Consider the following 24,944-nt stretch of genomic DNA (forward strand, 5'->3'; position numbering starts at 1 on the left):
GTTCACACTGTCCCCTGAGGGTTCTAGATCAGGGGTTGGCAAACTGACTGGCAGCCAAACTCCGGTCCACAGCCTGTTTTTGTAAATAAAGTTTTATTGGCACAGAGTTGCACTGATTCATTTACATATTGTCTCTGGCTGGTTTTGTGTTACAATGGTGAAGATGAATCGTTTTGACAGAGATCAGATGACCTACACAATCTAAAATATTTACTACCTGGCCCTTGACAGAAAGCTTGCTATACATGCTTTGCCCAATTAAATAAATAATCCTAGACAAGTAGTTTTCAACCTCTTTTTCTTTTTTTGAGATGGAGTTTCTCTCTTTGGCCCAGGCTGGAGTGCAGTGGTGTGATCTTGGCTCACTACAACCTCGACCTTCTGGTTTCAAGCAATGATCCTGCCTCAGCCTCCCAAGTAGCTGGGATTACAGGTGCCTACCACTACACCTGACTGGTTTTTGTATTTTTAGTAAAGATGGGGTTTCACCATATTGGCCAGGCTGGTCTCGAACTTCTGACCTTGTAATCCAACCCCCTTGGCCTCCCAAAGTGCTGGGATTACAGGTGTGAATCACTGTGCCCAGCCAACCACTAGTACTTTTAATATACTGTGGTCATTGTTTTGTTACTGTTTTGCTTTTCTTCAGTACTTTGTGTCTCTAAGCATTTTATCCATTTGTTATGACTGCAACTTATTGCATTTATTTAGCATCTACTGTGTGCCACACCCTATACTCAGCCCTTTCCACATATTACCTCTTGGAATCCTTTCGATCAGGGGCAGCAAACATCTTTTTTAAAGGGCCAGATGGTGAATATTTTCGGTTTTGCCAGCCAGATGGTCTCTGTGTTTTTACAATTCTTGGAAAGTATAAAATCCATTCCTAACACAAAGGCTGTACAAAAACAGGTCGTAGGCTGCATTTGGCCCAGGGGCTGTAGTTTGCCAACTGCCCTAGAGGTTCCGGATGCACCAGTGTGGCAGCAGAACTGTATTCACAGAAACCTTAGCTCACCCAGAGCCTGGCACACAGTTAAGCAAATGATGAACCACACCTCTCTAGGGAAGGGAGGATTAGTCCCATTTTACAGATGCAGAAAGAGAGGACCAGAGAGACTGGGTGACCGGGTCATGGCCAAATGTTGGGTGGGTGGCAGGGCTGGGAGTCACCTCTTTTCCTATATCACCCTCCCCTCTGCCCACCTTGTCCCTGAGCCTACCTGGGTGTGGATGTGGCACGCAGGGGCCGCCCAGGTCCACGCGGCCACTTGCCATCTGCTGCAGCCGAGGCACGTCCACTGCCGTGAGCCACGACAGCGACTGCAGGTCCCCGGGGAGGTCATCATCGCCAGTGGTGGCCAGAAGCCTGCAGAGAGTAGCAGAGAGCTCGGGCGGGAGGGGGAGCTTAGGCTAGCTCTTGTGGGGGCATCCTGACCCCTGGATGTACCTCATCTCCCCAAGCCACAGCAGCCCTCCAACCTGCCTGTATCCAGGACTGGGCATGGGAACCTGGTACCAGGATCCCTTTTGGTGGCCAGATCTTGCATCCTCATCATTCCTTCCTTCACCCATTTAATGTATCCTACATAGCACCAACCACAGAAATCATACACATGAATGTTTGCTGAGGACTTACTATATGCCAGGCACTGGTCAAGCCTTTTAACACTCCCAGTCACCCTATGAGGCAGGTGTTGTTATTATTCCTACTTTACAGATGGGGAAACTGAGGCATAGTTGGAGCTTACCTACTATGGGACACTACAGCACAGAGCAGTCAGGGCCTGTGTCAGGGTCCCAGCTGCCCTGACGGGATCAGTCACCTGACTCCACGTCCAGGGCAGTTTCCTGCCATGCCGTAGCTGTGAGGATGATGGAACTTGGGGACGGTCTGTGAGGATGATCCCGCCATGTGCTGAGGCAGCTGAGTGCCTGCTACCTGCCAGGGCCTGGATTCAGCATCAACAAGCGCTGTCCTGCACAATACCCACAGCAGTTGCGAGTTGGAGGGTGGGCCCATATTCCCCTTGCACAGATGAGAAAACTGAGGCTTGGAGCACTGAGTCACTTGCCCAAGGCGACCCTGAACAGGAGGTGGTGGGGCTGAGACCCAGTCAGTGCCTCCTGATGCCTGAGCCCTTCACTTTGACCCCCTGGTGGCCCGGGGAGGCTCCAGTGGGGACTCACGCCCACCAGCCGCCATAAATTCACGGGCAAAACATTGCTTGTCTTGGATGTAAAATAGCTGCCCATTGAGGGTACCAGCCAGGTGGGTGATGTGGCGTAGCCATGGCACTCCTCAGTGCCCCAAAGTCACGCTTGCCACGTGACTCCAAGAGCACCAGGTCTGACACCATCAGGGCCCCTCCGTGACATGGGTGCAGAGCAGCCCAGGAGTCTGTACCACACCCACCACTTCTGCCACCCCTGCAGCCAGGGGCTTTCTGTGTCGTCACCAAGAGCCCCACGTCTAAATTCTAAGCTCCATGTTTCAAAAACAGCCTCACGGATTGAGGGGCAGGGAGAGGCGGGACACCGACACATCCTGCCCTAGTTTTCTGCACCAGGCCTGGACCTTTCCCTCCCTCCGTCTGCTTGGCCAGCTCGGCCTCACGTTCGCCCTCTCCCTCCTCCTCCTCCTCTGTCTCTCCCTGCTGCTCTTCCCCATCTCTCCCCTCTTGTGTTTTAGGGCCACAATTAGCGTTGCCATGGCCACACTGCTCAGCTGTCGCAGGGCCCGGGCCCTGGGCCCATGAAGCTGGCATCAGGTGACTGCCTGGCTGCCCCCGCGATTGGCTGCCTTGTAGGGAAACAGGGCCTAGAGACAATTTGAAAACGCGGCCGGCCGTGTCAGTGGCAGCAGTTGGCCCGGCTGCTGTCCCCCGGCATCCTATTGTGTGACAAACGACTGTTGCCCCCGTGGCACGTGGCCCACATTGTCCCAGGGTCTCGGTGCAATTGTTTCTGCGGCCCCGCGGCTGCCACCCCTCCAGCCTGCTCGTAACTCATCTAGCCGAGTGACAGCCACGGCCCGGGCCTGGGCAATACCATCTGTCCCCTCAGGGCCTGGGAGACCACGGGGTGAGGTGCAGGTGCAGAGCCTGGTGTACCACCCGCTGTTGGGGGTGCTGGCCAGCCCCCACCCTCCCTTCCTCACCCAGTGGCCAGCCAACCTCCTAGCGCCTGGTGGTGCAAGCCATGCTCCTGTTGAGTAACCTGCTGTGGCTCCCCACTGCCCTGGCTGCTCTCCTTGGCTCTGAGGTAACAAGGAGAAGTGGAGACGGTCTTTGCTGGCAGGTTTAGCAAGGTGGCTGCCCTCCAAAGTTCCCTGAATAGTGCGGGGGGAGAGGCTGCAATAAACCAGGTTCCTAGGTGCCACTGTGGGGCAGAATCTCTGGCAGCAGGTAAACAGGCAGTACCGTGGTGGTTAAATGCTTGGGCTCTGGCTTCTAATCCTGGTTTCCACTTGCCTATGTGCCCATGGACCACTGGCTTAACCTCTCTGAGCCTCAGCTTCTTATCTGTATAATGGGGAGGACAATAGCTCTTATCTCATAGGCTGTCATAAGAAATAGGTAATTGCATGTAAAGCCCTTGGAACAGGGGCTCACAGTAAATGTAATATGAATATTTAGCTGCTATTAATATTCTTACCAACATCAAAGTTCATAGTAATATTCACCAGGTCGCCAGGGGGCTGGAAGTACATTGAAGCTTTGAGGTCTGGGGTCACATGGACACGCCCCAGCCACTGCTACCCCTAAGCACTTCCATGTAATGAGCACGCCCTGGGTGCCAGACTCTGGGTTATACAGCAGCCCCATCTGACACATGAAGAAACTCAGGACGACTGTGGTCACTTCCATGCTGGGAGCCTGTCTCCCCATGGAGCAAGGACATGAAGTCATGCATAAAGCCTTAGCACATGGCAGAGCCTCTAGTTGGGCTGAGTCAATGGCGCATTCCTGATTCTTCTCTTTCCTGCTCCTTTGAGCCCCCTGGCTCCGCTTCCTGCAGCCCCACTTCTATAGCCCTCAGCAGGCCCAGGCAGGGCTCACCTCCACGCCTTTGCATTTGTGTTTCCCTTGCAGAAATGCCCTTTCTGCTTCCTCCCCTGCACCCATGCCTACCCCTCACTGCAAAGTCTGACTTCTGGCCTCTTCACCCCAGACATCCCGCAGACATCAGCATACCTCACCTCTTATTTTACCTCTGGGAAGCAGAGATTAGTTTGCTCCCAATCTCAGTCTGGAAAAGGACCAGGGCTGGGGTCCTGGCTCCCCATGCAGGCTTCTGCTACCCCGAGAGCAGCACTTCCTCTGGGAAGCCTTTGCCCCCCAGACCCCAAGCACAGGGACCCTCTGCACCCTGACTGCCGTCTATGATTCACCGGGACCAGCGAGCCCTGCACTGTCTAGGTCTCTGCCCCATCACCCCACCTTCTGGCTCACTGAGTGTTGGCCCAGGGCCCCTTATGGTCCCATGTCGCTGCACACAGTGGGTGCCCCCACCTCCTTTTCTTGTGAGACAGTCTTGCTTTATTACCCAGGCTGGAGTGCAATGGCACAATCTCGGCTCACTGCAACCTCTGCCTCCCTGGTTCAAGCGATTCTCCTGCCTCAGCCTTCTGAGTAGCTGGGGTTACAGGCACGCCTCACCATGCCCAGCTAATTTTTATATTTTTAGTAGAGATGGGGTTTCACCATGCTGGTCAGGCTAGTGTCGAACTCTTGACAGACCTTGTGATCCACCTGCCTCAGCCTCCCAAAGTGAGTGCCCTTTAAATGTCTGCTTGGCTGGTTGAAACAGGCCGACCGCCAGCTACCAGTGCCAAGAGTTGGTGTGAGTGACAGTCACATCCAGCCCTTTTGAACTCATAGAGCTGTCCTCTGCCTCCTCAGGACCTCGACACAGCCCCAGGACAAGGACAGAGAGTAGACAGTCCCACTTCACGGATGGGGAAGCTGGGGCCAGTCCAGTAAAAGCAAAATCCCTTTGCTTGTAAGCGAGGCAGTTAGGACTCGAACCCGGGTCTGTCTGTCTCCCTCCCATTGTTCATGTGGCACTATAGGTGGAGATCAGACGTCTTCTGGGGGAGATGCCCCTGGGTCCTGGGCTCTCAGTTGGGACTGTGTAAGCCGGCGTCTCCCAGAGTGCCAGTTCAAATGCAGAGCTGGAGCCCCAGCTCAGACCCTGAAGCCCCACCCTTGGGACTTCCAGCTATGCTCTGGGGAAGGACAGACCATAGGGGGCACAGGCAAAGCTCAGGCTTTGACTGGACAGATCTGGGTTCAAGTCGTTGTGGCCCCTGAGTTGCGCTGCATCACCTTGGACAAGTCACTGCGGGTCCCTGGGGCTCCACTCCCTGGCTGGCGTAGAATCAGGTGAGCCACTGCGTTATTGACTTTTGGCACAGATGAAGCCTCATCTCCCTTTTTGGTGGTTTGCTGTACAAGCTTGGGGTTGATGGCCAGGCCCCTGCTTCCCCACTACCCCAGGCATCCCAGAGGTGGTCTGTCCTCTCTTGTGCCCACTGCCCATGCCAGAATGTCTGCCTCAGTGCGGTTGGCCCCGGCCAGAACCCTGGATGCCTGCAGTGGATGTGGGCACCAGAAGCACTGTGGTGGGAGTCCACTAGCCCCGAAGGCTGGCTAGCTTCCCGCTGTCTCTTAGGGTGTCTGGCATTCAGGCATGTCTTCCTGTGCATGGGAAGGGCCAGGGCAGATGCACCAGGGTCTACATAAGAATGTCTCACCCACCAGCCCCCTGCCACCCTGACCTCTGTCCTCTGCAGAAAGGTCAGCATGCCCCCTCTAGACCCAACTCTGGCCAGGTGTGGTGGTTCATACCTATAATCCCAGCACTTTGGGAGGCCAAGGCAGGCAGATCACCTAAAGTCAGGAGTTTGAGACCAGCCTGGCCAACATGCTGAAACCCCCTCTACTAAAAATACAAAAATTAGCTGGGCATGGTGGCACACCCCTATAATCCCAGCTATTCGGGAGGCTGAGGCAGGGAATTGCTTGAACCCGGGAGGCGGAGATTGCAGTGAGCCGAAATCATGCCATTACACTCCAGCCTGGGTGACATAGAGAGACTCCATCTCAAAAAGAACAAAAAGGCCCAGCTCCTTCCACCTGCTTCTTCTGCTCTCCCTCCATCTCTGACTCCCCTTCTCCTCTTCTGTGTCTCTCTGTCATTGTAACCCAGGGGCCCCGGGAGGAAGTCCCGGCCCTGCCCTTCTGGTTTGGTGGCATCTGATGTGCTTCCTAACCTTCCTGAGCCTCAGTGTCCTCATCTGTGGAATGGAGGTGACAACAATGAAGGCAGAGCACCCGTAAGAGCTCTGATAAGTGCCCAGCCTCTCCTCTTCCCCCTTCTCTGACATGGCGTCCAGGGCCCCCTATCTCCCATGGACCTGCCTCCACCCTACTCACCCACAGTCCCCTGCACGGGACCAGCCCCACTGCTGGGTTGCCCAGAGCCACTGAGCCAGGCTTTCTGGGGATGAGGCCCTGGTACCTGAAATTAACACATCCAGCCTCAGGTGGTTCCTGCACACCCAGTGCTAGAGAGCTGTGACCCCATCCCACGCTCCAACCTGTTCAGGTAACCCCCGTGCTCACCCAGGTGTGGGACGTGACAAGCCTCCATGGAACTAAAGGTCTCAGTTGGGGCCAAATGTCCTTCCCCCCTCCTCCAAGTGCCTTCCTCTGTGCCTCCACACCTCCTGTTCCCTCACAAAAGATTCCTTTCCTTCTCCCTCTCTGCACCTTTCAGCATCTCCCCATTGGATCCCCCATTTCTCTGGGTCCCAGGGAATACTCTAGTTGGGCACAAATTTCTTCTGAGCCCAACTGATGGTCCCAGGGAGGGCAGGGGCTGCATCCTCAGGTCTTGAGGGTCCCTAAGAGTCTGGCAGGGAGGAGACCAGGACAGGACAGGTGTTGAGTCCCCTGCTGGGTCCAGACAGCCCCTGGAGACCCTGATGCTGAAGCAGGGAACCTCACAACCCCCAGGGGAGGAGCCAAACCCCCAGCGCCCAGCACAGGGTCAGGCACACAAAGGCTCCTTCACAAGTACCCACGGATGGACACAGATGAGCAAACAGGTCCAGCATTCTGGTTGCCCTGCCCTGATTCCCCTGGGGTCAGCTGTCCCTGCATGGATGTGGCATGGGATAGACAAGCCCCTGGTGTGCGCCTAGCCCTGAGCTAAAGCCGCTTTCACACCAGATCTCACATCATCCTTGCAAGAGCTTGATCAGTCAGGGACTGTTATCATCACCTTCCCATTTGTCAGATGAGAACACTGAGGCCAGAGAGGAACAGGCCTGTCTAGGGTCACCCAGCCAGGGAGCGGTGGAACCAGGACACCAACCTCCAGAGACTGGGTTGGACACAACACCCCTGTCCTTTCTCCCTGGCTGAAGAAATGTGCTCTATTACAGAGGTCAACCTCCAGGCCAAGGGCTGGCACTGGTCCACGGCCTGTTAGCAACCGGGCTGCATAGGAGGTGAGTGGCGGGTGCCTGAGCTCTGCCTCCTGTCAAATCAGCAGCGGCATTAGATTGATTCTCATAGGAGTGTGAACCCTACTGAGAACTGCGCATGCAGGAGGTTTAGGTTGATCACTCCTTAAGAGAATCCTTTTTTTTTTTAAGATGGTCTCGCTCTTGTTGCCCAGGCTGCAGTGCAGTGGTGTGATCTCGACTCACTGCAACCTCTGCCTCCTGGGTTCAAGTGATTCTCCTGTCTCAGACTCCCAAGTAGCTGGAATTACAGGCATGCAGTACCACGCCTGGCTAATTTTTTGTATTTTTAGTAGAGATGGGGTTTCACCATGTTGACCAGGCTGGCCTCAAGTGATCCACCCGCCCTGGCCTCCCAAAGTGCTGGGACTACAGGTATGAGCCACTGTGCCTAGCCTCCTTATGAGAATCTAATTCCTGATGATATGAGGTGAAACACTTTCATCCCGAAACCATCCGCCTTCCTTCATCAGTCCATGGAAAAACTGTCTTTCATAAAACCAATTCCTGGTGCTCTATGATATCTAGAAAATCCTCAAAGTGTTTCCCCAATAGGCAGCACAAACAGCTAATTAAATCTAAATTCATTAAAATAAAATCCAACTTTCCGATTTGGTTCCTTGGCCCACCAGCCACGTTTGAAGTGCTGCCTGGCGCCACGTGGCCAGTGCAGAGAGGAAAACGTTTCCATCAGTGGAGGAAGTTCCAGCTGGCAGTGGTCTGAAACAATCTTTTCTACCTTGATGTTAAAAAATCTGTGGTGTTCTTACATTGCCCTAAAACAACCAGAAAAATTGATAAAGATCTGGAAATTTAAGGAGCTGATTTCATGGAATTTTGAGTTTCATTATAAAAGGAGTCTCCCATCTGCCATCCCCACCACCAGCAAGGTTACAGAAAGGAGCTCTGGAAAGACAGGAGCTGTATGCTAGGGCAACTCCCAAAGTTGTGAGCTCCCCGTCCCAGACCTATCCAAGCAGTAGCCGAGGGGATGAATGGCCAGGCCCCTGCTGGATGAAAGATGAGCCCATCTAAGGTTCCTTTTGATGCAAAGACCCTGGCATTTGTGGGGGAGAAACCTGCAGGTGGTCCCCTGGGCACATTTCCAAAGTTCTGCCATCTTGGGCATACACCTTTCCCTCTCCAGACCTCAATTTCCCCATCTACAAAGCAGCAGCAACAGAGTAGAGGGTCCCTCAGGGCCACAGGTGTGAGCTTCTCCTGGCTGTGTGACCTGGGGCTGGTGACTTATCTGCCCTGGGCCTCAGTTTCACTGTATAGACAGTGGGAAAATAATAGCAGCTACCCTAAGGTAGCTGTCTAAGAGAAAATGACAACAGTTCATCAATAATTTATTTAAACATCAGATCAGATGAGGCATCTGGTCTGCTGAAAAGGCAGGCAGAACGATTAGTTCAGGGTCCCCAGGGCGACTCCTGACAATGTGTCTTTCTCGAACTACGTGGGTGATCTGTCACCCACAGGGAGCCCTCATTAGTGAGCAGAGTTTTTTAGGCAAAAAGAACATAAAAGCCCTATCTGGTGCTGCAGAATCTCCCTGAATCCAATAGTTTACCAGCAACTTCCCCTGCCCCCAAGGGCACTTCTTCCTTTTCATAGCTCAGGCTCTTGCAGGAGCATATTTTTCCTTATCAAAACACACATGCACATAGACATGTACATGCACACACATGTACGCATGTGTGCACACACTACACACATGGAGACACACGTGCACACATGCATATACCCACAGACTCTAGAAGCTCCATCACCCCCTTTAACAGATAGAAAAGGTGAGGTCGAGCCAGGCGGCCTCGCCAAATCCCCAAGCTTCAGCAGCCCCAGGTACTCCTCTAGCACCTCCCTCCTTTGGCCTCGATTTCCCCATCTGGAATGCCACCAGAGCCCCTTTAGGCAGCCCCCCTCTGCCAGGAGGCAGGGGAATGCTGAAGGGTAGGGTCCCCTTTTGAAGGAATGGAACGTGGAGCATTCAAGTCCTGAGACAGATCTGAGCTAGGATTGAGGGGGCACCCTGGGAACATCAGTGTCAGAATCACTCTCTATCATTGGTGTAATCCATTTCCCAAGTACCTACTATGTGCTTATTACCTCACAGGTGTTACCTGTGTGCCCTTCTGAGTTTTGCTCAGAAGGCTTTGAGCTCTGCAGTGCCACATCCCAAGCCCATCCCAGCCGGGCAGCCCAGCCCCAGGTCCCCATTTGCTCTTTCTGTGGCACTGCAGTGTAGTGGTCACCAGGATAGGCTTTGGGGTCAGCCAGGCCTAGGTCTGGCCATTTAGCAGCTGTGAGAATTGTCTGCAGCTGTCTGCCTCTCTGAGCCTCAGTCTGCACATCTGTAAAATGGGAGTGCTAGTGCTCATCCATCTCATGAGGTATGGTGAGGATTGAATGAAGTCACACAGGTGGGGTGCTCAGCCCAGTGGCGGTGGTCCCATGATAGTAAACATCTCCCGAAGAGTATGGAGACGTGGGGCCCGTGAAGAGCACTGACAGCAGGGGGTCCAACACTCTGTAAGTGTCTGCTTTATTCCACAGCATTTCTTGAACTCTTACTTGCCAGGCACTGTTCTGGCAAGCAGAAGAAACTCTCTGCATCCAAGGAGATAACTTTCTGATTGACTCCAGAATGCACAGGAGAGACCCCTGCATGGCATGCCACCTTCCTGCCAAACCCCCAGGTCCAAAACTCTCCAGTCTCCTGACAGCCTGTAGGAGCCACTACCTGTCATCTTCATTTCACAGATAGGATGGCTGAAACCCAGAGAAATGAGTGACATGTCTCAGCCATAAAGCATGTCTGCAAAGGAGCGGGGATTTGAACCAGAGTCACACAGAGTCCGGAGCCTCTTCACTCAGCTGCTCTACCAGTTTGGCTGAAATGCAGGAAGGGCAAACCCTCATCATATCATTTATTTAAAAAATCTGGGTGTGCCCAGGCATGGTGGCTCATGCATATAATCCTTGAATTTAGGGAGGCTAAGGCAGGATGATCACTTGAGGCCAGAAGTTCAAGACCAGCCTGGACAACACACTGAGACCTTGCCTTCACAAAAATGTTTTAAAATTAGCCAGGCATGGTGGTGCATGCCTGTGGTCCCAGCTACTTAGGAGGCTGAGGTGGGAGGACTGTTTGAGCCCGCAAGTTTGAGGCTGCAGTGAGCTATGATTGTGCTGCTGCACTCCAGCCTGGGTGACAGAGCAAGACCCTGTCTCTAAAAAAAATTTAAAAAGAAAATTTTAAAAATCCAGCTGCCAGGTATCGCCATGGTGTCACAGCCGCTAGTCAGGGGACTCCTTGGTGGCTCTGGGTGAGGCAAGACACCACTGGAGTCCATGGCTTCCATCCTATGCTGACTGGGAGACCAATCCAACCCACTTTAATGGACAGTGTCCTTAATTAATCAATGTGTTGCTAGAGGGAGGAAAGGAGCTGGTAGGGAACAGGAGGACAGGGACCAGGGAGACCTGCATTCCAGTCCGGTTCGACTCTTAATGGGGAAGTCTTGGGCAGATAACTCAATGCCCTTTGAAGCCCAGCATCCTCATGTGCCACAGGTGAGAACAGAGCCTGCCTCTTAGTTCAGGGTAGGCAAACCACAAGTACCCTGTTTGGCTCCAAGTAGGCACTGGAGAACTGTTTGTGGAATGGACTTAACACCCAGAAGTCAGAGTGATCTTTTACAAGGGACATTGGAACCTGTCATTGTCCTTAAAACCCACCAAGGGAGGGAGAGTCAAGCTCCTCCCCTTGACCTGGCACTCGGCTATCTCCTGCCCACCCCTCTCCTTCCATTCTCTCTGCTCCAGCAACCTGTCCCTCTCTCTGTTCCTCAAACATTCCAATTCTCACTCATCTTAAGATCATTGCACAGGCTGTTCCATCTGCCTAGAATGCTGTTCCATGCACTCATTTATAGCTGGCTCTTTTCTCAACCTCTCCTGCAAGAGGCCCTCCCAGGCCCTCCCTATCCCTTCCTGTGTGTGTCCACAGAATACTTACCATTTTGCAATGAGATATTTATTTATACATGTTTCCAGTCTTTCTGCCATAGGATGGCAAGGACCAGGAGGCCCTCTGTTTTGTTTAGCACCTGGCATAGGACCTGACACCCTGTGGGCATCTATTAACATACTCTAAAGTATGAAAGCTAGAGTCAGAAAGGGAAGAAAGATCCCTCAGCCCAGCACCAATACATCTTGCATTCCTCAATCTCCACCCATTTCCTGTCAAGCTTAAACACCACCTCCCCCAGGAAGCCCTCCCAGATAGTCCAGCATCTCCCAGGCTTCCCTTTCCCTGAAATGGTTAGTGTTGTCAGTATGGACACATAGCACAGACCACTCACGATCACCCACTAATGAACTCAGGCATCTGTTCTTACCCATCCCTCCCTTCTAGATATTAAATGCCAGGAGGACAAAGATGAATGTGTCTTACACCTCATTACAAGATCCATAGTGGCCAGCTCTGAGCCTTTCATTCTTTCATTTGACAAATATTTGTCCCCGCAGTGTGAACTGAACCCCCATGGCCACTGTCTGGTGATTGTTACTATAAAGATGAAATGCAATGAACTCGCCAAAGAGCCTGGCAGGTGCCCACACAGGGTCACACATATTTATGGATGGATTATGGTTTCTGTGAGAATCCTCACCTACATAGCTGAAGTCCAGACCACAATAAACTCTTTATTTCCTACCCTGGGATTCATTAGGTTGATACAGCAATTATACAGAGGAAAGAATATTCATCTTGAGTTTAGTTCAAATCCCATCTCAACCCCTTTGTAGCTGTGTGATTTGGGGCAAGTCACTGCACCTCTCTGTGACTCAGTTTCCTCATAAGTAAAATGGAATGATAATAATTCTCACCACAGGGGGCAGATGGGAGGATAAGATCAGGTAACCTATAAGACAAAGCCAGACACATAGTAGGAGCTCAGACCAATTTCTTTCTTTCCACTTCATTCTCTTCTCTGCATTGTCATTTAGGAGGGGTCTGTCTGACAAATATTGTCTCAGGGTGGGGATCAGGTACCACGTCAGGGGTTCAGAGACATGTCCCGCCCAACCTGGGTAGCAACTCCACCCTGATTACTACAAGGTTTCACCTGCTTTCTTGAGATGTGGTTGGTAAGAAATTGTTACATCACTGAACGCTGTTCTTGTTCCCAGTCCAACCATTACACAAAGAGGGATTAATTGTTTCATGGAGATGTTTATTTAGCTAACACATCTTTTGTGACCACGTACAGGAAAAAGAAAATAAAACACAACTTAGCAACTTGGCCAACAGTGAGTGTAGTGTGAAATGATCTGATTAGGAATTTGGATAAAAGTCTTTCCTTTTCAGAACAAGTGTTGGCTTGGGACGTGTGTGTGTGTGTGTGTGTGTGTGTGTGTGTGTGCGCGCGCGCGCGCACATGCACACGTTTTTTAGGGATGAAACCGAAAGACCTGGATAGAGAGCTGGACTGTGAACTGAAGAGAGGCTACTTATCTTCCTTGCCCATAAGGTCACCCGAGGAGCTGTTTTCTCCACCCTGAGGGTGAAGGGAAGGGAAGGCATCCGGATGGTTACTGCCCTTGAGAAATGGGGCCCCTTCCAAGGAGATCACAACTGATGGGTGAAGCCACATGGTGGAAACTATCCCCACACACAGTGTGGGTTCAAGAGAAATGTATCATCCCTTGAACATGAAGCCTGTGTTTCCATGGATATGTTATTTTCATGTGATATTTGTCCACTCATCCATCTATCCAGTAAATATGTATTAATTTTTATCTACCATGTGCCCAGCATTGCAGTTTACAGATAAGAGAACCACCATCTAGAGAGCGGAAGGGCTTTCCCCCAAGGTGGCCTCATTTCTTAGAGCAGGGGCTGAGATTTTGGGAAGTGAACATCCAGCATGAGGATCCTGAAGGAGGACCACTGAGCTTGGTGGCCCTGGGAAAAGGTGAGCGTCCAAGAAGCCAGAAGCCTGCCTTCCATCATCTCTCTGGGCCTTAGTTTCCCAAACTGTAAAAGGAGCTTTTTGGACCTGACCTCTAGAATAAATTCCAAAAGGTGGGGGCAGGCGACTAATAATGTACAGTTCTGCCCCTTCATAAATGTGTACCTTTGAGCAAGTCATGTCTTTTGGCCTCAGTATCCTTATCTGTAAATTGGGATAATGTCAGTACCCGTCTCATGGTTGTTACTGTAAAGAAATGGCACACCTGTAATCCTAGCACTTTGGGAGGCCGAGGCAGGCGGATCACTTAAGGTCAGGAGTTCAAGACCAGCCTGGACAACATGGTGAAACCCCGTCTCTACTAAAAATACAAAAATTAGCTGGGCATGGTGGTGGGCATCTGTAATCCCAGCTATTCAGGAGGCTGAGGCAGAAGAATCACTTGAACCTGGGAGGCAGAGGTTGTAGTAAGCTGAGATCTCATGACTGCACTCCAGCCTGGACTATAGAGCCAGAGTCTGTCTCAAAAAAAAAAAGATGAAATGAGACTCTGCCCTTGCTAAGATGTTTTGCCGGTGCCTGGCACACACTAGGTACTTAATAACTCTGTTTTAGCACCTTTCAGGTTGGACTTTCCTTCCACCTCTTAAGCTAGAGAGAACCGCAGCTAACCCACATTGAGCATGGAGCCTTTTTACCGTTGCCCAAGAGGTCAGGACCACCCCCGGTCTCCTGCCCCTGCGTCGGCAGCGGAGCTGAGAGGCTGCTGCCAATTTGCTGTCTAGGCCCCGCCACTGACTCCTGACAGCTCCCCAGGGACAGGGCAGCCGCCTCTAGCTGCTACCCCCGCTCTCCTGCACACACCATTGAAAATTAACGGCCAAACTCAGCCCCAGGGGGATGGAAAGCCAGGCGGCTGCCCGAGAGGCTGGAGCAGCAGGCTGCATGGTCCTTGGAGCCCTTCTCTGGAGATGTGGGAGGGCAAATGAGAAGCCCATAAACTTCTCCTGGGATATTATTTGGGGAGAAAAATGGGAGTGGTTGGAAGCAGGGAGTCACTAATCATAAAACTTCCCCTCCACAAGAAAACACTTTCTCCCAGGCCCCTCTGAACGCCCTGACCCACTGAAGGTGCAGAATCCTCCCAGCAAACCTGCACGTTGGGGTCTCTGGTGGCCCCATTTCATGATGAAGAACCTGAGGCTCAGAGAGAGGCATGGCTCGGCCAGGCGGTGAGGTGAGGAGCAGCTGATTCTGTTCCAGCACCTGTGCTCATGGCCAGTGGGACTTGGGGCCAGTGGTCACAAATGATGGTTATGAATACTCTCAAGGTACAACAAATTTGGGGCCAAGTCTCCACTGTATCCATCACAAGCTGTGGCATCTTGTTGAGCCATTTAAACAGGCACAGCCTTGGTTTCTTTGTTCACCAAATGGGTACAAGAGTGCTACCCTCATAGGGTGGTTTGGGGGATTTGATGGGGATTTACGCCAAGACCCTGGCACAGGGCAGGCAGGCAGTAAAGGGTTAAGGAACCACTAGCTACTATTATTATTGTTATTATGATGTTATTTTGTTTTCTGGATACTCTTGCTGTTGGATATAAGAAAACACAGCTGGGCACAGTGGTTCACACCTATAATTCCAGCACTTTGGGAAGAGGCTGAGGCGAGCGGGTCACTTGCGGACAGGAGTTTGAGACCAGCTTGGCCAACACTGAAACCCTGTCTCTACTAAAAATACAAAATTAGCCGGGTGTGGTTGCTCTCACCTATAATCCCAGCTACTTAGGAGGCTGCGACAGGAGAATCACTTGAGCCTGGGAGGTGGAGGTTGCAGTGAACTGATTTCATACCACTGCATTCCAGCCTGGGCGACAGGGTGAGACTCTGTCTCACCAAAAAACAAAAACAAACAAACAAACCAAAAAAAACCCAGCCCTGACTCCACAGGAATAGGAAAGGCTTGTGCCAGACCAGGAGCCTGGGCACCTCTGGATCCTGTGCTAATGGGAACAGGCCTGCCTCTCCTCCCCACTCCTCCACCCCTGACCCCTGCTAGCTGGGCAGTAGACTGCCTAGGGATTGCTAGGCCCCTAAGAAGTTCTCTGCTTGCCCTGCCCTGTTTTTGGAGAGGGGCAGCTGCTCAGTGCCCCATACAGTTTGTCAGCCGAGTAGCCCAGATGCACAGGCCAAGAATCCGGGGCTGAGTCTGGTGGGAACCCCTCCTGGGCAGCATCTGGGCATCTGGATTCAGGGTTTCTCCCTCCCTCTAAGTTCCTCCCCACTTTCCACCATGAAAGCCCTCCATAGATGCATCTCTGGCAGGAAGCCGTACTCTCTAATGTAACTAAGTGGTAACAGCAACAGCAACTACTAATTATGTGTCTCTTGCTTTACAAGTTTATTTACTTAATCTTCCCAGCAACTGCATGAGGGAAGAACCCTGATTATGCCCATTTTAAAGATGAGAAACAGAAGCAAGTCACAAGTCCTGCCTAAAGCTGGGCTTTGAACCTGCACGTGTCTGAGTCCTAGCAATTGTTCTGACTCTCTGACTCCCCTATCTCCTGTATTTTTAAGGGGTGCTTTTAGGCAACAGTAAGATTCAATGTCTTTGAGCTCTTAAAGCCAGCCTGGAGGAAGGATGAGCTCGCCCAGGCTTGCAGCTAGGAGGGCAGAGGTAGATTCACCTTGGATACATTCAGTGCTTGGTGGGTGTCAGGTACCTTCGTAGATAATATAGCACATACCTCATTTAACCCTCCAGAGGTAGCTTTTAGTAACCCCGTTGTACAAAACTATGGAAGTTCACAGGTGAATTTGCCCATAATTGGTGAAAAGGAGAGCCAGAAATGATTACTAAATTGTCATAACAATTCCAGGCAGTAGGTGCTATTTCTATCCCCATTCTACAGATGAAGAAGCTGAGGCTCAGAGAGCTCCACACAGGCAGAGAAGTTTGGATTAGAATGGACTTGAGAGCCTAAACTGTTAACCCTTACACTGCCACTAACTCACCTGGCAATATTTAAACCCTGTGAGTGTGGAAGGAAGCCTAGAGGCCCTTGGCTGTGTGGTCTTCGGAGAAGCCATTTTTCCAAGCCTCAATTTCCTCACCTGTACAACAGGATTCATCAGAGCAGCCTCCCGAGATGAGGTGAGTGATGGGGGATGGCGCACATTAGGTGCTTGCAAACCTCCACGTACCTGGCCCCAGCTCTGCACATAGCAGGCTCTCTGCAAATATCTGTTTGAATCTGTGTCCTCATTTGGATCTCAGAAGGCAGCCTCCAGGCCCACAGCCCTCAGGAAGCAGCCTCCCTCTAATTGGGAGCTGTGGTCTGCCCCAGCAGGCACTGCTGGTGAGTTGCAGTGACCCCGGGGGGCCAGACAACCCCTGGGTAAACAGGACTGATCGGAGGTGACAGCCGGCTCTTCCCAGGCCAGCCCTGGTCCTGTCCCCATTCCATAATCTGGACGGTGCCCCCTCAACCTACAGACACGTTGCTTGCTTTGTCAGGGGAGCCCTGGAAACCAGGTCAGGCCTCCCTGGCCTTAAGGGGAGAGAAGCTATGAGGGGACTCTAGGTCCTTCCTTTTCCTCCTTTTCCCTCCTGGGGACTGTGGACAAGCCCTTTCTCCTTTCTTAGCCTGAGTTTCCCCAACTATTAAAAAAAGAGGCAATGCACAGACTGGTGGACCCCTAAAGGCCTTTTCAGCTATGAGGTTTGAAGACAAAAAAAAAAAAAAAAAAAAAAGAGAAGGGCTCTGAAGGCTTCCCATGCATCCTCTCACTGGTACCTTGCTTCACCCTGTTTCAAGAAATAATTTATTTTGGCCTCAGTTTCCATCTAATTTACTCTTCAAACACAGGAGGCCTAGAAGAAACCTCAAGATCATCCAATTCAACAGGATCATTTAAAGAATGAGGAAGTAAGGCCCAGGGCAAAGGATTTACTGAATGTCACACGGCCTGGCTGAGAACACAGCGGATCTGACTACTTTCTTAACAACCATGGAGGGTATAAGCCAAGTACTCCCAGAAGGTTTTTTTTGGAGGGGATGGGGGGAAGCATTTCCTAGAGCCTCCATTAAGGCTACCGGAGGGGAAGCAGTAGCTGCTGTTTTCATCTTAACATTCACCAGGATGCCCAAACAGTATCAAGTGCCAAATGCAGAAAGGGACCTCTTTTGGAGGGGACAGGAGACAGCAGACATTTTGTGGTCCCACTGGGCCAGACTGTGGCCCAGACACCCTTAGCAAGACCAACTTTGAAATCAAGACCTTCCAGCTCTCCTGCAAAAATCACAGAATTGAACATAGCAATAGTTCTTGGGGAGTTTCAGAAACCATAGACAGCATATACACACTTTCAGCAATTCAAAAATAGATCGTTTGTTATTGTTGGATCCCTCACCTGTATTCCTGTGGAGAGGGGTGGTGATTTTGCCCTGAGTTTCGAATAATTCCTGACATTATAGATGAGATGTCACTTTCTATCATCTCCTTAGGAAAAGACAAGCAGAAAACAAAGCTCCCATCAGCGACGATATGGACAGGGCAGAAACCCACAATTTTCCCACAATTCAGAAAGATGGAACTCACAGAACACTTTTTTGTTTTCTTTAAAGGAAAAAAGTTCTAGAGGATTCCTGGGCATCTCAGGTCACTTTCCCAGGGCAATTCTACAGGCTCTTAGAAGCAAATGAAGAGAATGAAAAGAAATTCCAGGTTCTTTCGAATTAATGGGGGAAAGGCAGGGGAAGCCTCTAGAATCCAAATGTCAAACCGTGAAAAATGTAAACTCACAAAACAGGAATCAGAAAAACCGATTTCCTTCCAAGCCTTATATTTTCAACCTCAGTTTGGTTATGATCACTTTGAAAATAAGGGGCAGCTGGATGTGACATGTATGGTTTCTCTGGGGGAACAAATTCCCGCTTGCAAAGGGAATAATCCCCGAAAGCTCCCGCCCTGGAAATGCCTTCAGAAATGCCACAAGCCCTTACTGGAAAACCAATCCAACTGCCCCCACCCCCGCAACACACAAACACTCCCTTAAAAAATAAAAATCTTTGAGTTCCCTAAGTTTCTCAAACTCCAAGCCTGAACCAACATAAAAGCCCACCAAAGGCTCTCAGTTCCGCCCCTAAAGCCATCGAGGGATTCCCAGGAAGGAGGAAAAGGAAGCAGAGGGAGGCGGCCCCGTAGCCCGAGCCTGGGTTTCTATCCTCGAAATGCAATACCCGGCACTGCCCGGGAGGAGGGAGCAAAGCCGACCCTGCAAGGCGGTACCTGAAGCCGATCCTCGCGGGGCCGCCGCTGCCGGCGCTCCTGGGGCGGGCAGGGGTTCCGGAGGGGGGCTCCCTCGCGCTCGCCCCTCGCGTTCCGCAATTTGGCCGCCGTCGCAGCTCGAACCGTTTTTAAATTTCCCTCTCTGGAGCTGTCCAGCTCAGAGCATGCGCAGTAGCAGTGCGGGGGGCTTTTCCCCAAGGGTCAGTTACAGGGCAGGGTCAAGGGGATTGCAGCGGGTGTTTCCCAGCAGCCGCGAGCCTTCCACGCTCCGGGGTTCTGGGTGTGTGTGTGAGGGGGATGGGCCAGAGGAGTTAAGCGGTAGGGACACCCCTCTTCAAACTTTGCCAACAGTAACAACTGCACGCCCGCGAGCATGCGTTGAGGAGCAGCGGGAGGGTGATTTCGGCCAAGGGAATTAAGTTTGCAAAAGGAGACTGGGTGTATTAAAACTTGTAATCTGTCCCTGGCCTGGGACAAACGAGGCGGGCGGGCGGGCGGAGAGATCTGTGGCAGCCCCCTTTCTCCCCCAAAGCGCGGGACCAGCCTGGAGGCAGAGACGGGGCCCCAGGTGGACGCGGATTCGGGCTACCTGTCCCTTTAAGAAAGTTGCGCCCGCGCGGGCTGGCGCGCGGCGGGAGGGGGCTGCGGAGCGGGGCACGGGGCGCCTCCACCTGCCGGCGCCACGAGGGGGGGGCCCGGGCCGAGCGCGGCGGCGAGGCGAGGAGAGCGCCGGGACTGCGCGCCGCACCCCCCTGTCCCGCGCGGAGGGTGAGCCCGCCCGGAGCTAGCGCGGCGGGGCTCGGCTGCCCAGGGAGCCCCGACGACCGAGGTGAAGTGGCTCTCGCGGTGGCGGAGGCTGCGGTGCTCGGGGTCCCGCGCCGCGAGCCCAGCGCAACCGTTTGGGGCAGTGGCCCGCGGGTGCGCCCGCGCTCCCGCCCTTCCCCGCCGCCCGGCCCGCGCCGCCGCTGCCCCGCCCCGCCTGGCGCCCGCCGCGGGAAAGGTGGCGCGGACCTGAGTCGGCGGCGGGGCCCAGCGCGGGCAGAGGTCTCCTCGGTCTCCTTAGGGGGCTTGGATGAATTTGGTCCCCTGGAAAGTTTGCATTTCCGGCGCTCTAATTCTGGAGCCTCGGTTGCAGTAATTGCTTCGGTAGCGTCGGTAACAGGCGCAGCCGACCTTACTCTTTCGTTACTTATTGACGCCGCCTTCTGGGGTCTTCTTCGCATCTGTCCTTGATGACATAGCACGGTCCCCCTTTTGCATAGGGGGAACCCGGAGCCCCGAACGGCAGTGAGGGGGTCGGGGACGTACGGGCAAAAGCGCGGGCTCCAGCACCTCCGCAGCTCCCGTGCCGCACGTGGACGTCTGCGCCGCCCCCGCCGAGTGAGGTTCACGCACCGGAAGCGTCTGGAGTTGTTTTGAGGCTGTCCTCGCGTGTCTACCTAGCAGCGGGCAGGGCACAGGCCTCCCCACACCTGTGTCTGTGAAACTTTTTTCTTTTTTTTTTTTTTAAACCCCGGTGTTTTAAGTTCAGCAAGAACCCAGGGCTCCCCTGGACTGGGTGTGCCTGGATTTCAAGTTCTATTCAGGTGGGCTGTGACCTTGGCACTGGTCCATGTCCTCACGAATGGTTTTCTGGTAGCACCTGGACATCCGTCCTTCTTTCTTCTCTACCAGGAGTAAATAGATCAGCTTTCATTCTCTAGGGAGAAAAAAGATGTAGTTTACAGATGTTGGTTGAGGTCACAGTCATGAAACTATCAGTTTTCCTCTCCCCCTGACATACATGTATTTAATATTTGTGTTTTGACCGGTTAGGAAAGTGGTTTACATAGTTTATGTTGCTTTGAATGTCCCTGAATGACATATAATTAATTCACCAGTCAAGTTGTAAGCATTCAAAGCATTTGGGTTTTTTTCTGTTAATCCTTCTTGGAGTTGTAAGGAAACGTGGGTGACTTGACAACCTCCTTTTGAGGTCACAGTCCTTTTCAATAAGGAATAATTTTATATCTTCAGAAGGATTTGGAAAGAAATTGTCTCTTCCGAAAGCTGATGGATTCAGTCAAGTGTTTAAAACAAAAGGTATCCAGTCTGTGAGTTCTGTAGACTCATGAGATACAGAAAAAAAAAAAAAGCAAGAATCCTTCACCAAAAGCCCCTCCACCAAAAAAAGGAGGAGGGCGAGAGATTGAGGGTGTTTGGGGAGGTCATTTAATTAAAAAATTGCGATTTTTGAGTTCGCTGCTTCAGGACTGGTTGGTGAATTGGTGCAAACATTGCCACTGAAATACCTACTGCTACAAAACCCAGGGAACTTACCAGAAACACTTCTTTCGCTTTGTTAGATCACTATAGTTTTCCTTTTTATAAATCCATGGCATTTTTCATTTGTAACCCACCTGGATGACATCAGAACTATTAAATGCAAGTCTTAGGAACCTTTCTTTTTTAACAAGTGCCTCAGGTGATTTTATGGTAGAGCAAATGAGGACATTCATACCAGGTGATGCTTTTACTGAGCTAAAGGTGGTCAATATCCACCTTTTTTTTTTCTTGTTTAAATTAAGAATGTGAAATTCACCTGCTTCCATAGCTTCATTCCACATTATCCTTTGCTCTGGTGTAGGGAGAGGATCCCAGGCCTTGTATCGGTCCTCATTTTGCAAATGTATTTCAGATTCCCTATTAGCACGATTTCTACGAGGCCCAACATAAGCCCAATTTACCAGACCTCTGGTTATACAGGAAATCTTGCAGAAGAGAGAAAAAGCAATAGGTATGTGGCTTTGGCTTTCCTCTCCAGTTCTATGCAGTGGAAAATGCTCTAATCTGGGTCTTGGTTGCTTAGGTTTGATAGTTAAGCAGTGTAGTCATCTGCCTGATCTGTTATCTGTATGGTCTATTCAGAGCTAAGGTGTCCATGGCTATGTAAGAAATATCTGTTTATGATGCTGATAAGCTTCTAAACGAACTCAGTCATAACTGGGAACACCAGTTCCTCGCATGCAATGTGTAGGAACAGTGTTTATACTGAAGGAGTAAGAATATTAACTCACCTGGCAAGCTGAAAGCAGGTTTTATGTGATCGAAAAATTCAGTTTTATTAACAGGTCATGACCATTTCTTCTCCTTTTTCCTAAGTCCTTTTGCATTGCTTATTGGTCTAGTTTTCCAGTGGTGAAGAGGAAAAGGGAGAGAGGTCTGGAATACGTGATTTGTAGCAGTTATCAGATCTCTTTCTTTGACCCTGACCACTGGCTTGGTTTAGTGAGCTACAGGGCATGTCTATGAAGCAGAAATACCAAGGTCATTTTTTTTCCTGTGAAATATTAGACTAGAACCCTCCAGGGCCACAGCACCCTGGGCTGTGTCTGGCACAGAGTAGGTACTCTGGAGATTTATAGGCACTTTTTCCCCTTGTTTTGTCAATTCCTAAAAACTAGGTGATATTTTCTTATAAGAAAGTTCTCAGTGGAGGCTGGGTAAAGTGACTCAGGCCTGTAATCCCTGCACTTTGGGAGGCCAAGGCAGGTGGATACTTGAACTCAGCAGTTTGAGACCAGCCTGGGCAACATGGTGAGACTTGGTCTCTACAAAAAGAAATAAACAAAAAATGACCCAGGCATGGTGGTGCATGCTTGTAGTCCCGGCTACTTGGGAGGCTGAGGTGGGAGGATTGCTTGAGCTCCTGGAGGTCAAGGCTGCAATGAGCTGAGAATGCATTACTGCACTTCAGCCTGGGCAACAGAGTGAGAACCTATCTCAAAAACAAACGAAAAAACTCACAAGTTCTCACAAGAATTTATTCAGTGTCCCTTCTCCAAAGTGCATGCGAGTAATTTCTGACTGATTTCCTAAGATGTACAGTTCCGTAGCACTGTGGAGCCACCATTGGCTGTCTAACAACAGCGTAGGAAGATGGGAGCACAGGTGATTTTTCCCCCTTTGGGAGACCGTGCAGATACACTGGTCACTCCCCTCCTCTGCTGTTAGCATGACTGATGTGTGTATTATCGTTCTCTTTGGTAAAGTGATTGTGAAAGTACTGCTTATCATTGTTGTCGTATGTCTTATTTAATAAGGGGATGCTAAACCCTTGGATGTTTCCAGGAAGGGAATACTATAATGTCTTTGCACCCTTGTGATATCCTACCACCTCAGACCAGATCCAGCTCCATCATTGTTCAGTTCCACTTCCCAAAAAGGTGGACAGCAGCTAACAAAAACAAGCCTGTTAAGGACTATGATCCCCTAATGTGCACTGGGCAAGTTGCATAAGCATTTCTTTAAAAAAAATTATTTTTCTTCCTTTTATAATCTCATTTAATTTTGTGTTTTTTTAGTCAATATGTCCAGACGTTCCTTTATGAAAAGTGTTTTCTTTGGATTGTTTCTGTTTTCCAGATTTTTTTTTTTTTTAGAGAGAGTTTCACTCTTTTTGCCCAGGCTGGAGTGAAGTGGTGAGATCTTGGGTCACTGCAACCTCTGCCTCTCAGGTTCAAGCAATTCTCCTGCCTCATCCTCTGGAGTAGCTGGGATTACAGGTGTTTACCATTATGCCTGGCTAATATTTGTATTTTTAGTAGAGATGGGGTTTCACCATATTGCCCAGGCTGGTCTAGAACTCCTGACCTCAAGTGATCTGCCCACCTTGGCCTCCCAAAATGCTGGGTTTACAGGCATGAGTCACCGTTCCCAGCCTTTTTTTTTTTTTTTTAAGCTTCCTAAAAAAAATCTGGGCTGTCTCTTGACTGGTATTACTGCATAGCTACATTGTTATGCCCCCAATTTATACCAGGCTCTGAAAAATTGAGATATCTTCTGAATCATCAAAGATATAACAAACTGGCTTCATCTTAACCTTAAGCATGTTTTATTGTTGGCAAGTGAATAATCCATGTCATGTTAACCCGGTGATTCTCCATATAAATTAGAATATTTGCTCAAAACCACCCATTCCCAGCTGCTAGCAGACTCTTTCAAGGGAGTGGCAGCCCTCTAGGAAAAGGGCTTCCTGATGGCCCCATTGTGAGGCAGACCAGGTTCCAGTCTCAAAGCTGTCCCTCTCTTAGTCCCCCTGGCTGAGTGGTTCTGGACAGGTTATTCCCTCCACTCTCACTTCCCCATCTGTCAACAAGAAATACCACCACTCATCTTTCGGGGCTGGGAGAGGTTTAAAGATGAGTGGTGGTATTTCTTGTTGACAAGCAAGGGCTGGGGCTGTGTTTCCAGGTGACTCTGGTTCTAAAGGCGCTTCTCCTTGTTCTATAGCTAGATTGGCCCAAAAAAAGTAAAGAATAATCAAGTTGGCTGAGCTCACACCTGTAATCCCAGCACTTTGGTCCACTCAGGTAGACAGATCACTTGAGCCCAGGAATTCAAGACCAGCCTGGGCTACATGGTAAAACCCTATCTCTACAAAAAAATACAACAATTAGCCAGGTGTGGTGGTGTCTGTCTATAGTTCTAGCTACTCAGGATCACTTGAGCCCAGGATGCGGAGGCTGCAGTGAGCCATGATCATGCCACTGCACTCCAGCCTGGGCTACAGACCAAGACCCCGTCTCAAAAATAAAATAAAAATATTCAGAGCCCTTGTCTTCTGCCCTGAATCCATCCCCTCACCCAATCTCAGACCTTGCCTTCATTTTTCCATCAGGAAATGTCATTCACCAATCACCAATTGAGGAAAAGCTGTCTTGCCTCTGAATTCTGTAGCTGATTGAATCTGGCCACTTTGTGTATCTCTTTTAGTGTTATTTTCTCATATTGTGCAGGATGATTGCTCTAGCCTCTGGACCTATGTTATAGGTACATTTATGTATAATTCCATATCTAATCTGGGTCTACATTATTAGACAGACTGGGACTATTACTCTATTTTCTTTGTATGTGTTTTCCTATTCTTTTTTAAATCGGGGATCCTGAGCCAGGGATCTACAGGCCACATTCAGCCACAGACAAGCTTTGCTTGGCTCACAGGTTTTCTTTTTAAAATTTTGAATTAGATGCCAGCATTTTAAAATTCTACATGTCGGGGTTTTTTTCTTTAACGGAAACGTTGGCCAAGCCAGGCCCACGATCCCTTCAGATAGCTATCAGATGGGATGGAGTGCAGCTGCCTCCTGCTA

At 50.7% G+C, this 24,944-nt stretch overlaps 2 protein-coding genes across 4 annotated transcripts in view; one reads left to right on the forward strand and one right to left on the reverse strand.

The window, feature by feature from the left end:
- The window catches only part of FOXN4 (forkhead box N4), a 31,575-nt gene extending 11,615 nt beyond the window's left edge, over nucleotides 1-19,960 (reverse strand). For 2 of the 3 annotated variants that reach the window (XM_035257517.3, XM_035257514.3), the window contains exons 1-3: nucleotides 18,814-18,979; nucleotides 17,936-18,024; nucleotides 1,224-1,369 (exon numbers count right to left, since the gene is read on the reverse strand). In XM_035257517.3, the coding sequence (XP_035113408.1) occupies nucleotides 1,224-1,369; nucleotides 17,936-18,021 (232 nt within the window). In that variant the 5' untranslated portion in view covers nucleotides 18,022-18,024; nucleotides 18,814-18,979. Of the gene's footprint in view, nucleotides 1-1,223; nucleotides 1,370-17,935; nucleotides 18,025-18,813; nucleotides 18,980-19,824 lie in introns of those variants that run through there. The other variant, XM_035257515.3, reaches the window with a different exon arrangement.
- The window catches only part of MYO1H (myosin IH), a 148,592-nt gene continuing 142,834 nt past the window's right edge, over nucleotides 19,187-24,944 (forward strand). The window contains exons 1-3 of the mRNA XM_078338167.1: nucleotides 19,187-19,190; nucleotides 19,346-19,959; nucleotides 20,076-20,193. Of these exons, the coding sequence (XP_078194293.1) occupies nucleotides 19,187-19,190; nucleotides 19,346-19,959; nucleotides 20,076-20,193 (736 nt within the window). The remainder of the gene's footprint in view (nucleotides 19,191-19,345; nucleotides 19,960-20,075; nucleotides 20,194-24,944) is intronic.

Source organism: Callithrix jacchus, chromosome 9 (genome assembly GCF_049354715.1).
Source record: "Callithrix jacchus isolate 240 chromosome 9, calJac240_pri, whole genome shotgun sequence".
In the NCBI taxonomy this organism is placed as follows: Eukaryota; Metazoa; Chordata; class Mammalia; order Primates; family Cebidae; genus Callithrix; species Callithrix jacchus.